General features: G+C 52.1%; 1 protein-coding gene across 2 annotated transcripts; it reads left to right on the top strand.

Annotated features, from left to right (window-relative positions):
• The first annotated feature begins 1,053 nt into the window (after positions 1–1,053).
• RHOG (ras homolog family member G) lies at positions 1,054–14,058 on the top strand. 2 transcript variants are annotated; one of them, XM_059708649.1, is made up of 2 exons: positions 1,054–1,181; positions 12,840–14,058. In XM_059708649.1, exon 2 carries the CDS (start codon positions 12,908–12,910, stop codon positions 13,481–13,483), a length of 576 nt encoding a protein of 191 aa, XP_059564632.1. In that variant the 5' UTR covers positions 1,054–1,181; positions 12,840–12,907; the 3' UTR covers positions 13,484–14,058. The 2 variants fall into 2 exon arrangements, with proteins under 2 accessions (XP_059564632.1, XP_059564633.1); XM_059708650.1 differs by lacking the exon at positions 1,054–1,181 and adding an exon at positions 6,263–6,403.
• The last annotated feature ends 585 nt before the right edge of the window (positions 14,059–14,643 follow it).

The raw sequence follows: 14,643 nt of genomic DNA, 5'->3' as shown, positions 1-14,643 counted from the left end.
CATTCTCATTTCCTTTGAGCTAGGCATTGACAGAAGGCCTTTTACATCCATTCTCATGTTATCTTCCCAACCACAGGATGAAGAAGAGGTTACGCCGAAGACAGAATTGAGGCTGAGAAAGGATAAGCTATTTATTCTCTAAATTGTTCCTTCTCTTTATCCGAAAAGCCTCTCGGAGACAGTGTGCTTGTCTTAATCGCCTCTCCGTTTTCCTACACAGCACCTTGCACGTGGTAGGCGCTCAGAAAGTTGTTTTTGAACCAAGTTGTCCCTTCTCGAGTCAGAGCTCCACGCACAACGCCTGGGAGCAGAAGCACCAGGGGGCGCCCACGAGCCCGCCCACCCTCCGTCCTCGGGCCGGACGGGGATTTCAGGCCTGGGTGCGGTCCTTCAGCCCCAAGCAGTTGCGCGCCTCCGCGAGAAGCGGGGGCCGGGGGAGCCCCACGTCCTCGGCGCGCCCCGCCCCCTCCCCAGAGCCCGGGCGCGCCGAACGGCCGGGTGCGGAACGACGACGCGACATCCTGTTTTGGGGGCCCACGGCTCCGCCTGCGCCTCTGCTGATCTTGTCTTTCCCCGGGTGCTGACGCCAGCTCCCCCCCGCCCCATGTCCGCACCCTCCCCAGGGGTCTGGGGCCTTCCCACTGCTGAATCACCACCCCTGCACCACGCCGCACCCCCTCGGAGCTCGGGGCTGGGGTGGGGAATGCCCAGCTTGACCCACTGTAGCCCGAGACTCGACCATCGCTGGACCCCTGCACTTGACTGAAGGCACCAGGCCTAGGGGCGCCTGTTCTCAGCATCTTCCAGCGGTGGGTGCGGGGGGCGAGATGCGGGAGGGGGCAGAAGCCTAGAGCCTAGGTCAGGGCCTCTATGGCGGGGGGGGGGGGGACTAGGAGGAGACGTGACCTTAGGAGGCCTGACCTGAAGGGACACAGAGGCAGAGGGGTGGGGGAGCCCAGGACGCGGCAGGGGAGAGACCAGTGGAGGGGAGACCGAGGGTGGGGGGCCCCCGGCCTGCGGACTTCCTGGTGCGCTGGGCCCCGCCCCGGCCCGCCCCCGCGCCCCGCCCCGGCCGCCCGGCCCGCCCCCCCCACTTCCTCCGGCCTCCCGCTCTCACTTCCTTCTCGAGCCGCCAGCCGCTGCCGCCGCCCCCAGCTCCCCCGCGGCGGGGAGGGCGCCAGGTGAGGCCCGGCGCGGGCCGGCGGGCTGGGGGTCGGGGTGGGAGCCCTGCCGGCTCGGACTGGGCGCCGGCGCGGGCCCAGGAAGTTTGCTTGCGGGAGGCCGCGGGCGGGAGGTGCTGGGATCGCTGCAAGCTGGGCGGGCGCGGCCGCCGGGCGGGGCGGGCACCGGGTCACTGCGAGCCGGCGGTGGCCCCGGGAGGGTGGGTTCCTGTACCGGGGTGGGGGTGGGGGTGCTGCACCGGCTCCCAGGAGCTGCGGGGGACCCCTGAGATCGGAAGGCTGCGGCTCCGAGAGGAAAGTCTCTGGAGTGGGAGAGCTTAGAGCTGGGCTGTGGGACTCAGAAGTGGGGTGCCCGCCCAAGTTGGTGGGGGTGTCCCGAGGTGTGCGAGAGGAGGGTGCCCCCTGGGCTGGAGATGGCGCTCCCACTGCTCCGGCAGTGGTGACATTTGCGAGGGGGGCGGTGTCTGGCCTCTGCAGCCTCCACTGCAGGGGAAGAGCTCCCTGCCCCCGAGGATCGCCGCCAACCCGGACCGGCTCTCCGGCGGCAGCCAGCGGCCCCTGCACTCGAGAGAAGGGCGGGGGGAGCCCCGCTGACCACAGTCCTCTCTGTCTGGTTTGTTGTTGTTTTCTTTTCCTGAGGTCAAACCTCTTCACCCCTGGAAGCAAGCAACAGGTCTTGAGTTAGCAAACATCTGCCGGCCTGGCCGCCTGGTGCCTGGCCTTGCTCCTTTGTGGGTAAACTGAGGGAGGTCTTGTCCTGTGGCTGGAAGTGGAAGGACTCTCATTCAGAGGCACTGATAGTCCCTGGCAAGATGGCATCACAGAGCAGCACTAACTTCAGAAGATGGAGAGAATGATAGGGCTTCTGGGAGGAAGCAAGGGCTCTGGCCTGGGGGTCGCTTGGGAACCACCTCCTAGGCTTCCCGTCACTGTTAGCCCTGAATTCTGTACACCCTCACTCTGTCTTCCTCCATTCTTTCTTTAGACGACCCACAGCCCCTCCATTACCCTCTTCTCCCCTCTTCTTCGGTTTCTTTTCCTTAACACAGTCATGCCAAGGCCCCGGCTTCTCACTTACCCTGCCCTTCTGTCCGTCTCTGTCCCCTGCAGCCTCACCCTTCCCTTCCTTGGCCAGCTTCTGGCTCCACACTCTGGCTTCCTCCATCTTTCCCCATCCTTCTAGATCCCTCTCTCCGTGTCTTTTCCTTTCAGCCACTTATCTCCAGCTTTGGGGTCAGATCTTTGGTGAGTTTGAGAGCCTTTTCAAACCTCCCCAGCTCAGAGATGCAGGCTGCAACCACCTAGTGATAGAGATGATTAAAGAGCTGGAAAACCTCTCTATGTGTGTACGTGTGTGCAAGTGTTGATGTGTCTACATTTTTATCTCTTTGAGACAAAATAACTGCCCTCAGCCTTGAGATGGCCCAGAGCAGAGGAAGCCAGCAGAATGAAGGGAACCTATAGTGGGTGAGGTTGTGGTTAGGCAGGAGGAAGCAGACCGTAGCAGTCAGGGTAGAGTGGCAGGAATAAGACTGGTGAAAGAGGCCGTGGGAAATCAAAATCACCCAGGGTGCTTAATCATGAGGCCAAACCTGGAGGCAGCCGGGGGGCGGGGGCGGCCTGAAGGTCCCTAACTCAATACTTACTGGTTCCAACAATGGTGTTGCAGAGAATGAGACCAGGTCAACTATGTGTGACAGATGGAAAGGGAAGGGGCAAAGGCAAGTTTCTGGAGGGAAGACTATAGCTAGTCTAACTGCAGTCTTAATGTTTTAGTGCCAGTTCTGGAAAAGAAGAGGGGTGTGAGGCAAAAGTACCTGCCCTTTCTTCCATGCTGTCTTCCGTCCGGGTCCTGCCCAGGCTGGATACCCCGTGCCCTGGGCTACATCAGGGCCTTGGTGACAGGAAGCCCTCTGCAGTCTGCTGACCCCTCTCCTCTGCCTTCCATCCTTAGTATTCCCCCTTTCACCCTAGATAGGACCCTACTCCCTATCTTTCTCCTGAGTCTAACTTCAGTCTAGGTTGGTTTTATAAGCTCACATTGTTCCCATTCTAGAACTCTTTCCTCAAGCCTTTGGGATACATATTATGAGACCTTGCTTCTTGCTGCCTCCCTCAGTTTACTCTATTTATTTGTCTACACTAGGGGAAAAAAAAAAAAGAAAGAAAGAAAGAAATGGAGGGGAGCAAGTGCTATAATTTTGGAATTCCCAAGCACCACTAGGTTTAAAGGTTGTTCCCATTCTATTCTCTTCCATTCTCACAGTTGTCCCTCTCCCATGAGTGGTCCCTTCTACCCACTAGTCTCTCCTACTCTCATTTCTGGGAGGTATATGGGGTTTGGCCCCAGGAGGAAATCTCAGGGACATACATAAAATCCCTTCTTGGGGAAGGATGTTCATGCAAGGCACTTTCCCAGGATCACTGCTCAGTAAAAAAACCACCCAGGAGTCCTGACTCCTGGCCTGCAACCCAATACTTATTTTAGAATCCTGCATAACTAAAACCCACAGGTCTCTGAGGGTGAAGATAGGATGGATGAGACGGGGTTTCTCCCAGGCAGGATCTGGTCCCACTAAAGGTTTGAGCTAATTGCAAAAAAGTCATTGCTGAAAATAAATATGATCAGGGTCACAGGGATCTAAATGGGAAAATATCGTGAGAGGTAGGGAGGTGCCCGCAACCTAGGAGGCTGCTCATTGAGGTTTTGGCTAAAGAAGTAAGATCAAGGTCCTGAAATGAAAGGAAGTGGCCAATGTGAGATTGTCACAAATCCTGGTTGGGACTCTAGGATCTGGAGAGTTGTTAGAGTTGTTTCTGGCAAGATGTGAGGGCAAATGAGGTAGCTGATGTGAGCTTTTAGGGGGTCATGAGCAGGAAGATACGAGAGGTTGTGGCTATAGTAAGACAGTTGGGAAGATATTTGAATGGGGGTAGATGGACATTTGGGAAGAAAATTGGGGGCCAGACCCAGACTGAAGATCCCTCCCTCCATACACAGTGTAGACCCATTAGTGGTGAGGCTTGTAGGGGTCTCTGAGGAGGGAAACCAAAGACAAAGCCTGGGCCACCTCCCCAGAACAGATTGGTTTTCCTGTCCAGAGTCCAGCTTCCTCTTTTGTCCTCATGTCATGGGGGGAGGGCATCTCCCCAGGAGCTAGAAGCCGAAGGAGGAGTTCCTCAGTTAGGGCAGGGCCAGGATGGCTGGCTGTCTAATAATGTCAGTTCTAAATCATGGACATCCCAGTAGGAACTAGGTATAAAAGCTTGAGAATTTAGAACAGGGGTGGGCAAACTTTTTGACTCGAGGGCCACAATGGGTTCTTAAACTGGACCGGAGGGCCGGAACAAAAGCATGGATGGAGTGTTTGTGTGAACTAATATAAATTCAAAGTAAACATCATTAGTTTTATTCATTCCCGCAGGCCGTAGTTTGCCCACGGCTGATTTAGCAGCAAAAAGGGCTCAGACTTCAACCTGACCCCTTTGGCCTTTTCCTGAAGGGATAAACCGTGGTAGGATCTTCCTGAATGAGGTCAGAGAGATGATAAGCTCATTCCCAGGCCTGAGTAAAATACTCTTCTCCTTTATGGAAGTAACGTCAGGCTGGAGGTTAGGAGATCCAGGCCCTTGTCCTAGATTTGCTCCCAACTCTCTTTATAACTCTGGTCAACTTTGTCTCTCATGACTCAGCTTCCACATGAAGGAGTTGCCCATCAATACCTCCACGGAGCGCAGAGAATACTGATAACTCTGACTCTCCTTCAACCACGAGGCTCTTCGTAGCACTGGCCTCCACTGTGAGCCCTCCTATCTCATGCCAGCCTTGACCCGACAGGCTTGAGTGGTCTCTGAGTATCTGTCCAGGGATACGAACTGTGTCCGCTTTCCCCAAAGTCCAAGGATTGTTATAGGTTGAGAGATGAGAAGAGGGCAGAGAATGTGGGGGATTTTGACAGGGGACAGCAAGATGAGGGAGTACCCTGTGCCCTGCTCTAGCTCTGCCCCACTGACTGGAAAATAGATGCCGGAGTTTCCTCCCTGACGTTTTTTTCCCTTGTGGAAACCCCCTTAGGCCTGGGGCGGGGCTGAAGGGACAGTGTGGCCCTGGGTCTCTCTGTGGGTATTTTCGGGGGTGGGGGTAGAATTGGGAGGATGGCGCTTCTGTATAGCACCGTGTGAAATGAGCAAAGGCAAAGGAAGTGCCACTTCACAGGCCTTTCGTGGGGCCCTGGGACTCCTGAGCTGCTAGGGGGAAGGGAGGAGGAAGCAAGTGTTAAGCCTTCCTCTGTGCTGCTTGGTGGGGGAGGGGGTGGCCTCCTTAGCTCCCCCAGGCAGAGCTCTCCTGGCCCTGGGGCTCACCCTTTGTGGAGCACCCCAGGTGCTGGGGATGGTGAAAGATGGAGGGGAACTCAGACTTAGTGAAAGGGCCCCATCCTCACCACAGCTTTCCCAGCTATAGCTGTCTTGCTGCTTCCTCCTCTCTAGGCCCTAGTGGGTAGAGTCAGCTAACCCTCTTACCCTACCTGCTGCAGTGCAGGAAGCCCTGCAGAGGCTGAAGGGTGGAGAATGGCAAGAGGTGGAGAGTTCTGTAGCATGGGTTTGTTTTTGTTTGTTTGTTTGTTTGGTGTGTGTGTGTGTGTAAGGCTGGGAGCTAGGCTCTCTTGGGTCTAGTTCCCTGCTGATGGGGAGAAGGGGAAGAAAGAGAGAAACTCAGCCCTTGGCCTGGTCCCAGCCCCACAATGATCTCATGTCTCCCCCAGCTTCCTCCTCCCTGCCCAGCTGCAGCCAGCTGCAGCCTTTTTGAGCCTCTTCGTATCACCTCTCCTTCATCCTTCCAAACAAATCATCAGACTCACAGAGCTTCTGAAGCCATTTCCAACACTGACACTGACCTTACCTAACCCTTGACCACAGCTCTTCAGATACCCCCATCCTTAGCCTTATCAGGACCACTTTTCCTACCCATCTTCCTCATCACCTCTAGCCTTGCTGTGCCTGCTTCACCCCTCTCCCCCTTCCAGTAGAGGACAGGGCAGTCTAGCCTATATGTGTTCGATACCCGAAATTGTGTTCCTCAGCAGGGGGAGGAAGTTGATTGCCCATGTCTTGTGTCTCCTGGGCCCATGACTCTTGTTCCCAGAATCAAAGTTTGCATTGATGGAGGAGGAGATATGTGTCAGTCTGCAGCTTTTGCTCAGCACTCTACTGGACTTCTGGAAGTAAGCAAAAGAACAATTTCCCTCCTCATGAGGCATCCAGTTAGTTCAGCGCAATGAACAGTAGAGACAGTGCTGGGGAAGCTAGGATAGCAAAGGGGGAGAAGATGGGAACAGATCTGGGCCCTGAAAGGCTGGGAGGATCGGACAGGGGTGAGCAGAATTCCTGGAGGAGGAACTCCCATGTGCAAAGACATGAAGTACAAGTGAGTCCAGTTATTGACTGTGTTCAGTCTAAGGAGACAGATCCCCAGGACCTTGCCCTCTAGGTCCTCCCAGTCTAGATAAGATTCAGAACAGCCTCCATGTCTTGGAAGATACAATGTGCCTGTGAGAGAAACAGGAACCAGACCTTGGATGGGATAAGTCACTTGTGACCTGGGTGATTTGCCAAAACTTTCCTGGAGGAGATGGCAATGGTGCTTGGCCCTGGAGAACCAAGGGGTGGGGTTCCTTTAGGCCACTGAGGACTTCTGAGCTGCCCATTGGGGATTGGAGGATGGAAGAGGGGAAGAATGCTGGATTCCCATGAGGACAGGGAATATTGCTTGCTGTTTGGTGTGTTTTGGGGAAGAGAATGTGGAGATTGCTTTGGAGGTTCAGGGTGGTGTGGCCAGAGTTCAGGATCAGAAGGCCCAGAGATGGATTAGGTAAAATGCGTTTCAGTGAGGGCTGCAGAAATGGAGCCTCATGTCAGGGAGGCAGGAAAAAAGGCTGTGTGGTAAGTTGGTTCCTATTGCCTTCACACTCCCCCATCTCTTAGGGCCCACCCCTCCCCTCCCCCACTCCCAATTGGGACACTTCCCCTGCTCTAACCGCCACAGAGATCTGGCAATCAGGCAATCCTCTGCTTCCTTTCCCTCCCCACTTCTGGGCCTGCCTGAGGCACACCCCAAGACAAGGTCCCACTGGGTACAAGCTGGGCTCCAGGAACCACAATCAGAGTTAGGTCCCCATGGGCTGTGCTGCCCTAGGCTGGGCTCCCTGCTAGAGTCAGCTCAAGCTGGTACTGCGAAGAGAGATTTTTTGGCCTATCCCAGTCAAAGTTTTTGGCTGCCACTGCTGTTCAAAAAGATTCAGTATTGCTGTGTTGGCCGTGGGAGTGTTAGTTCAACTCTAGGCTTTTGAGGTAACTGTCCAGATCTCAGTAATGGGGCAGAAGCAAGCAGATCAGAAGACAGTGGTTGCACACTCCTGTGTTCTCAACCCTGTGCTCAGTTTTTCTTTTTCTTTTTAATATATTTTATTGATTTTTTACAGAGCGGAAGGGAGAGGGATAGAGAGTTAGAAACATCGATCAGCTGCCTCCTGCACACTCCCTCCTGGGGATGTGCCCACAACCAAGGTACATGCCCTTGACCAGAATCGAACCTGGGACCCTTCAGTCCGCAGGCCGACGCTCTATCCATTGAGCCAAACCGGTTAGAGCTGTGCTCAGTTTTTCTGTAGGAGAGTTGAGGGATGCTCAAGCTCCAGTATTGGGGAGGTATCCAAAAACTAGGAAACTTATGTATGACTATTGGGGAAGGAGAATCACAAGGAGCCAAGGAAGGGTTAAAAGGATTGGCCTTGCTCTGGAAGTTCAAAGAAAGGAGAAGTTAGTAGCCTCATGGGGTTCTGAAGCTCTGAGGCTTAAGCTAGGCCTTGAGGAGTCAGGAAGATTCTAGAGGCAAGAGGGAATGGGAGAAGATGGAAGAACAAGAGTAACAGTTCAGAGGCAACAATTGTCCTGGTTTGTTTAAGAGGACAGTGAAGACCCCTCTGGAGCAGGAAACTGGGGACTCACATTTGCAGAGTACCGACATTTACACATATATTGTACATTAATGCACTTAATCCTTATAACACCTTATGAGGTTGGTTTTATTACTTATAAGTGGCAGAACTAGGATTTAAACTCAGGTCTAGCTGACTCTAAAATCCCTACCAGAGTATGAAGAACTCTGAATGCCAGGATGAGAGACTAGGCATGCTCTTAATTAAGTTAGGAATAAAAAGTGATTGTAGTTTGGCTAATCATATACAGATCTGTGACCATTAATTAACTTACTAAATAAAAGTTCTTTTTGTTTTTATTGATTTCAGAGAGGAAGGGAGAGGGAGAGAGATAGAAACATCAATGATGAGAGGGATTCATTGATCGGCTGCCTCCAGCACACCCCCTACTGGGGATCAAGCCCGCAACCCGGGCATGTGCCCTGACCAGGAATCAGATCGTGACCTCCCGGTTCATAGGTCGACACTCAACCACTGAGCCACGCCAGCAGGAGCCAAAAGTTCTTTTTATAAAAGTCATCTAGTAAAATAAATAAATAAATAAAATAAATTTTAAAAAGTCATCTAGTAAGTCACAGTTAACTTAACTCTAACCTCAAGCAGGCCACTCTTCTTACTTGGCCTCCTGCAGCATTGACTGTTCCTTCTTCCTATGTGGCACTCCAGGGGTGGGCAAACTTTTTGACTCGAGGGCCACAATGGGTTCTTAAACTGGACCGGAGGGCCGGAACAAAAGCATGGATTGAGTGTTTGTGTGAACTAATATAAATTCAAAGTAAACATCATTACATAAAAGGGTACGGTCTTTTTTTTTTTTTTTTTTTTTTTTTAGTTTTATTCATTTCAAACGTAGTTTGCCCACGGCTGGGTTAGACCCTACCCTCCTCAAATGGGCTGTGGGAACGAACCTATTTGATCCAGTACAGGTCATAGGGTTTCCAAGTACACATTTGTCCTGGGAGAGGGGATACGCTCTGGGATAAAGTACTAGACTGATGCCACCACTCAGACACCTATGTATTCAGTGCTTCCTGCCTATTGGGATGAAAGGCTTTGCTTCTGTGTTCACAACTTTCCAATCACAAAGCACATTTATTCCCATGCTGCTGCTGCCCTTTGAGTTAGGGAAGGCAAGTATTGTCATTCCTTCTGTACAGTTAAAGAAACTGAGGCTCCGGGAAGGGAAGTGACTTACTTGCTCAGGGTCACGAAGTTGGCTAGTAAGGGGTAATGTAGAGGCTGTATGATGCATTGAGGAAAACACAGACTTTGGATGGCAAAACGGGTTTGTGTCCTGACTCCCAAGCTAACTGGCTGTGTGACACTGAGTTACTTTAACTATGAGTTTGTTTCCTTATCTGTAAATAGACATAGTACCAATGGGTTGTTATAAGGATCAAATAACAATGCCACGTGATCTATGAAGCGTTGTACCTTGTGAGGGCTTTTTATCAAAGGCCAGAGTTAGCAGGTGAACCCAAGAGGCCACCTTCCGGAGTTTGCTTCTCTGCCCTGTACCACAGTGCCCCTGCTCTGCTTGTTTCTGGACACTACCTCACTCATGATCCTTTTCCGGTGTCAGTCCTGTTCCCTTGCCAGCCCGGAAGCTGCTGCCCTCTCCCTCCCCACTCCTTTGAGGGCTGATTTACTGATCGTGGGTTGATAACCACCTCCCTAGAGAGCAGCCTGGAGCCACTGAACTTCCAGTCTCTTGGGCCTTGTGACTGTTGTCCAGAGCTCCCTTCTTGTCTTCCTGCCTGGGCCAACCCAGTGCTGGGCCTGTGGGGGAGGAGTTCCCAGACATACTACCACACCCATGCCCCTACTCTGTAGAACTAAAGATTTACAGGCCCAGGAATTCTCTCAAAATGCTAGGGTCTCCCAGGTAATTCAGGGGACATAAGTAACAGCACCAACCCCTGCAACATGCTCTCTCCTTTCCCCAAGGGAAGAGCCAGAGAATCCTAGAAGAATATGTCTTAACTTGCCCCCATGTATGCAGGCCTTATGCATTTGCTGACTGACTCAGCCCCAACCCCACCCCCAAACCAGCCCCCTGCCTTTCCTACCCCCATCATCCTATCCCCTGCTCCCAGGGCTCTTCGTGTCTCATTTCATCTACTTACTGCCCTTGTCACAGGCAGTTTTCTTTCCATTTCATGGACTGGGAAACTGAGGCCTGGGGAGGGTAAGTGCCTCATGCTTGGTTTCAGTGAGTCAGCAGCAGAACAGAGCTGGGGTTAGAACTTCGGTCTCTTGACTTCCAGTCTGAGGTCCTCTCCACTGCCCTGTAGGATCCTTAACTCCTACCTCGACCCATTTCCTGAGGCTCTCTATCATCTGTCCTGAAGTTGGACACAGACACTTATTCACACAAATAAGATGGAAATGTTTTCATGGGAACCAGAGACAACCTCATAGAATGAAACCATTTCCCTCCCAGCTGATCCCAGGGGAAGCTGGAGCTTGGGAGGAAGCTTGGACCAAGCTCTGGGTCCTGTGCAGGTCCACACCACCAGAGTTCCTTTGTGCCTCCCAATGGAATCTCCCCCTATCCACAATTTGATTTTTAAGGCTTCTGAACCAGTATTTGAGAGGTCAGGCAGAGAGTTAAGGGGTTTTCAGACTAGGGTGAAGTTTTGCAGTGTATATAAAGCGAAATGGAGAAAAATGGGCCAGTGGTGATGGTGCTTGCATGGAGCAAGGGATATTAGGATATCTGGGTGTGTCTAAAACAGACTGTCCAGCCCTGGCCAGTGTGGTTCAGTTGGTTGGAGAAATGTCCTGTGCATGAAAAGCCTCGGGTTTGATTCCTAGTCAGGATACATAGCCAGGTTGCAGGTTCAATCCCTAGCCTGGTTGGGGCGTATGCAGGAATCAACCAATCAATGTTTTTCTCTTACATTATGTTTCTCTCTTTCTCTCCATTCCCCACTCTCTAAAAATAAATAAAATAAAATAAAATAAAATAAAATAAAATAAAATAAATTTGGCTATCCCCTCCTAGGATGCAAGGACCTGGTTGTGAGAGTCGGGGAAAGGAAGTCACATACTGGCCAGCAAAAGTCCCTCATGACCAAGAGGAAGTAGCCAATGAGAGGAGAACCTTTGCCACAGCAGTATAAATAATCACAGGGTTTTCGGAAGCTCTGTTCTTTCCAGAACGCAGAGCAGTTCCTCACCCTAAGGCCCTGTGAGCTGCAAAGGGGACAAGGGTAATGATTGGAGCTGGGACTCTTTCTTTCATACCTCACTAATTACAGCAGCCCATTTATTTGGTACTTCCTATGTGCCATGCCTCAGGCCAAACACTTTCTAGACATTGGCTCATTTCAAACTCTGAACAATTTTAACACAATAGGCAAGACTTCCCCCATTTTACAGATGAGGAAATTGAAGCTCAGGAAACTTAATATGTTGCCCGAGATCATACATGACTAGTTGGTGGAGCTGTGAGGAGAATCCCTGCCAATCTGACTCCAGCATGTGTTCTCAGTGACAGAGCTTTATTGGCACTGTGTTCTCTACCCAAGAGTCTGGAAGCCCCTGAAATTCTTCAGAGGTATGTGCCATGGTCTCAAAAAAGTGACAGAAAAGTAAGGGGGAAATCAAGGTTTTGTTTTATTCTTCTGTTCATCCCTCTTGGGTGGGCTTGGAGGATCTGCCTCACCCCACCAAGGATCTCGAGAGAAGATGCTGATGTCTAGGAGCCACCCCTTTGCCTCATTCATTATTACATATTCAGATTCCCACTAGATCCCAGCCTTGGCTCAATCTCCCATATTCCCCTGCACTGAGTTGCCAGCCTGGATATGTGTGGCCAAATAGGGTTCACTATGCTTACAAAAATAATGGGATTAGCTCCCTCTCCTTTTCCCTCCCCAGGATACCCTGGATTTTGATAGGGTATCTGTCTAGAGATGGTGCTCCTTGCTCAGCAGGTTTCTTATTGCACCTTTTGGGTTGTACTCAGTAGCCAAGATATGGGGTTTGGAGTTGAAACATCAGTGCACTGGGCAGGGCTGGCCCTGAGTTGGGAGAGGTTCCCACACATGGCTGCATCTCAGAGTGATGTGGGACAGCGCCCTGTGCCAGAACCCCTCTCCAGTGTACATAGTGGAAGGGATCCATACCTAGTAGAGGGTCTGTAGGTTGATCCCTACACCTGTACCCTGCCCTTTTGTGTATATACTGCCTGGAGGAAAAATAAAAGTAGCTAATACTTATTGAAGGCACTGTTCTAAATGTTTTACTGTGTTACCTTATATAATCCTCTTAATAATCCAATGAAGTAGGTATTATTTTATTCCCATTTTACACATAAGAAAACAAACCCATTAATCAACAACTAATAAGTAATTGGTCCAGGGTCACACAGCTAGTAAATAGCAAAACTAGGATTTGACCTTAGTTGGTCTGGCACCAGAATTTATGTGCTCCACATAATATATTTACATATTGTAGCACCAGCCTCCTTACACCTGAGCATCTTTGCATGATCTCAGGGCCTCTCTTTATTGTGTATCTGTCTCCCTGAGGTCTGTCCTCATGGGATTATAAAATGGTATCAGGTTAAGAAAACAGAAGGTCATTTCCCTCTGTGTGCCCCCATTCTTTATTCCCGAGAGTGTCCTGACCAAGTGTCCCTCTCCTCTGTTCATAGGTCATTGCATCCAGAGGGGCCCAGAAGGGGAAGGAGGCAGTGCCTCCACTGAAGCAGCTGCACCCACAATGCAGAGCATAAAGTGTGTGGTGGTGGGCGATGGGGCTGTGGGCAAGACATGCCTGCTCATCTGCTACACAACTAACGCCTTCCCCAAGGAATACATCCCCACAGTGTTCGACAATTACAGCGCCCAGAGCGCAGTTGATGGGCGCACAGTGAACCTGAACCTGTGGGACACAGCGGGCCAGGAGGAGTACGACCGCCTCCGCACTCTCTCCTACCCTCAGACCAACGTCTTTGTCATCTGTTTCTCCATTGCCAGTCCACCCTCTTATGAGAATGTGCGGCACAAGTGGCATCCGGAGGTGTGCCACCACTGCCCTGATGTGCCCATCCTCCTGGTGGGCACCAAGAAGGACCTGAGAGCCCAGCCTGACACCCTGCGGCGCCTCAAGGAGCAGGGCCAAGCTCCCATCACACCGCAGCAAGGCCAGGCACTGGCCAAGCAGATCCATGCTGTGCGCTACCTCGAGTGCTCAGCCCTGCAGCAGGATGGCGTCAAGGAAGTGTTCGCTGAGGCTGTCCGGGCTGTGCTCAACCCCACACCGATCAAGCGTGGGCGGTCCTGTGTCCTCTTGTGACCCTGGCACTCAGCTTGGAGGCTGCCCCTGCCCCCCCCACCAGTTGTGCCTTGGCGCCTTGTCTGCCCCCAGCTGTGCCTTGTGCCTTAAAGACTAATTCTGGCACCCCTTGCCAGGGGGCTCCCTGAATGCCTGTTTCTCCTTGAGGTGGCCCACAGGGAAAGGGGCTTTGGGTCCCAATCTGCTTGGGAATACCAGGTATTCTTGAGAGCTCACCCAGGCCAAGGTTGGACCCTTCCCCAAGAAGCCAGCCCAGTGCCCCTCCCCATTTTTCCCTACTGACCAGTTGATCCAGCTTTCCACACAGAGGTTGCTGCCTATTGTGGTGCCTTCTCTCAGGTTAGGAGCTCTTAGCCATCCCTAACCTCTCCCTTGCTGCTCTTCGAATTGCTCCCCCCTCAAGATGCTCTCTCCCTTCCCCAATGAAGGAACCACAAAATCCTGAGAAGATGAATATGCCCTAACTTGTCTCCATGTGCCCAGGCCTTACGCATTGCTGACTGACTCAGCCCCCCACCCCACCCCCAATCAGCTCCTACCCCCATCAGCATCAATAAAACCTCCTGTCTCCAGTGGCCCCGGCTCCTCCCTGTGTGCTGGACATTGGGGGTTGGGCAGGGGACAGGCATGGGCTAGGGCTCCCCAGAGACTGGGAGCCTTTTGTTTCCTGTAAGAGGGGACAGAAGACAATAGGCTTCATTGTGGTCCCCCCACCCCCCAATTTCTCTAACAAAGCTCTGGACTCCCTTGGAGGGACCAGTTTTGCTATGGGGCCCAGCCACAGATTCTGTAGTGGACTGGGATGCAAAGGACAGGTTCAGAAAGGGAGAGGTGGAGAGCCATCAGCCTGCAGGCAGGTGTTCTCCGTGGTCTTGCATCTGAGCTGTTTACATCCCCAAAGGGAAAGATCTTAACTAGCAGTTGGGGCTAGAACTCAAGCTTTACCTCCACCCAAGACTCCCAGGTATCTCAGCTTCCAGGCCTGGAGTCATTACAAGGATAGCTCGGTTACTTCTCACCAAAATTGGGGCTTAGATCAGCCATAGGAGACTCTAAGGAGGTAGTGGGGCACCATGTGGAATCAACCTGCCATGGATTTATTCCCTCCATCCTTGGAGCTTGTCCCTCACCTCGGTTCCATACGAGATAAGCCCAAAGAC

Source organism: Myotis daubentonii, chromosome 9, assembly GCF_963259705.1.
Source record: "Myotis daubentonii chromosome 9, mMyoDau2.1, whole genome shotgun sequence".
NCBI lineage: Eukaryota > Metazoa > Chordata > Mammalia > Chiroptera > Vespertilionidae > Myotis > Myotis daubentonii.
The sequence above is the reverse complement of the archived record's forward strand: the minus strand, read 5'-3'. Positions and strand labels throughout refer to the sequence as shown.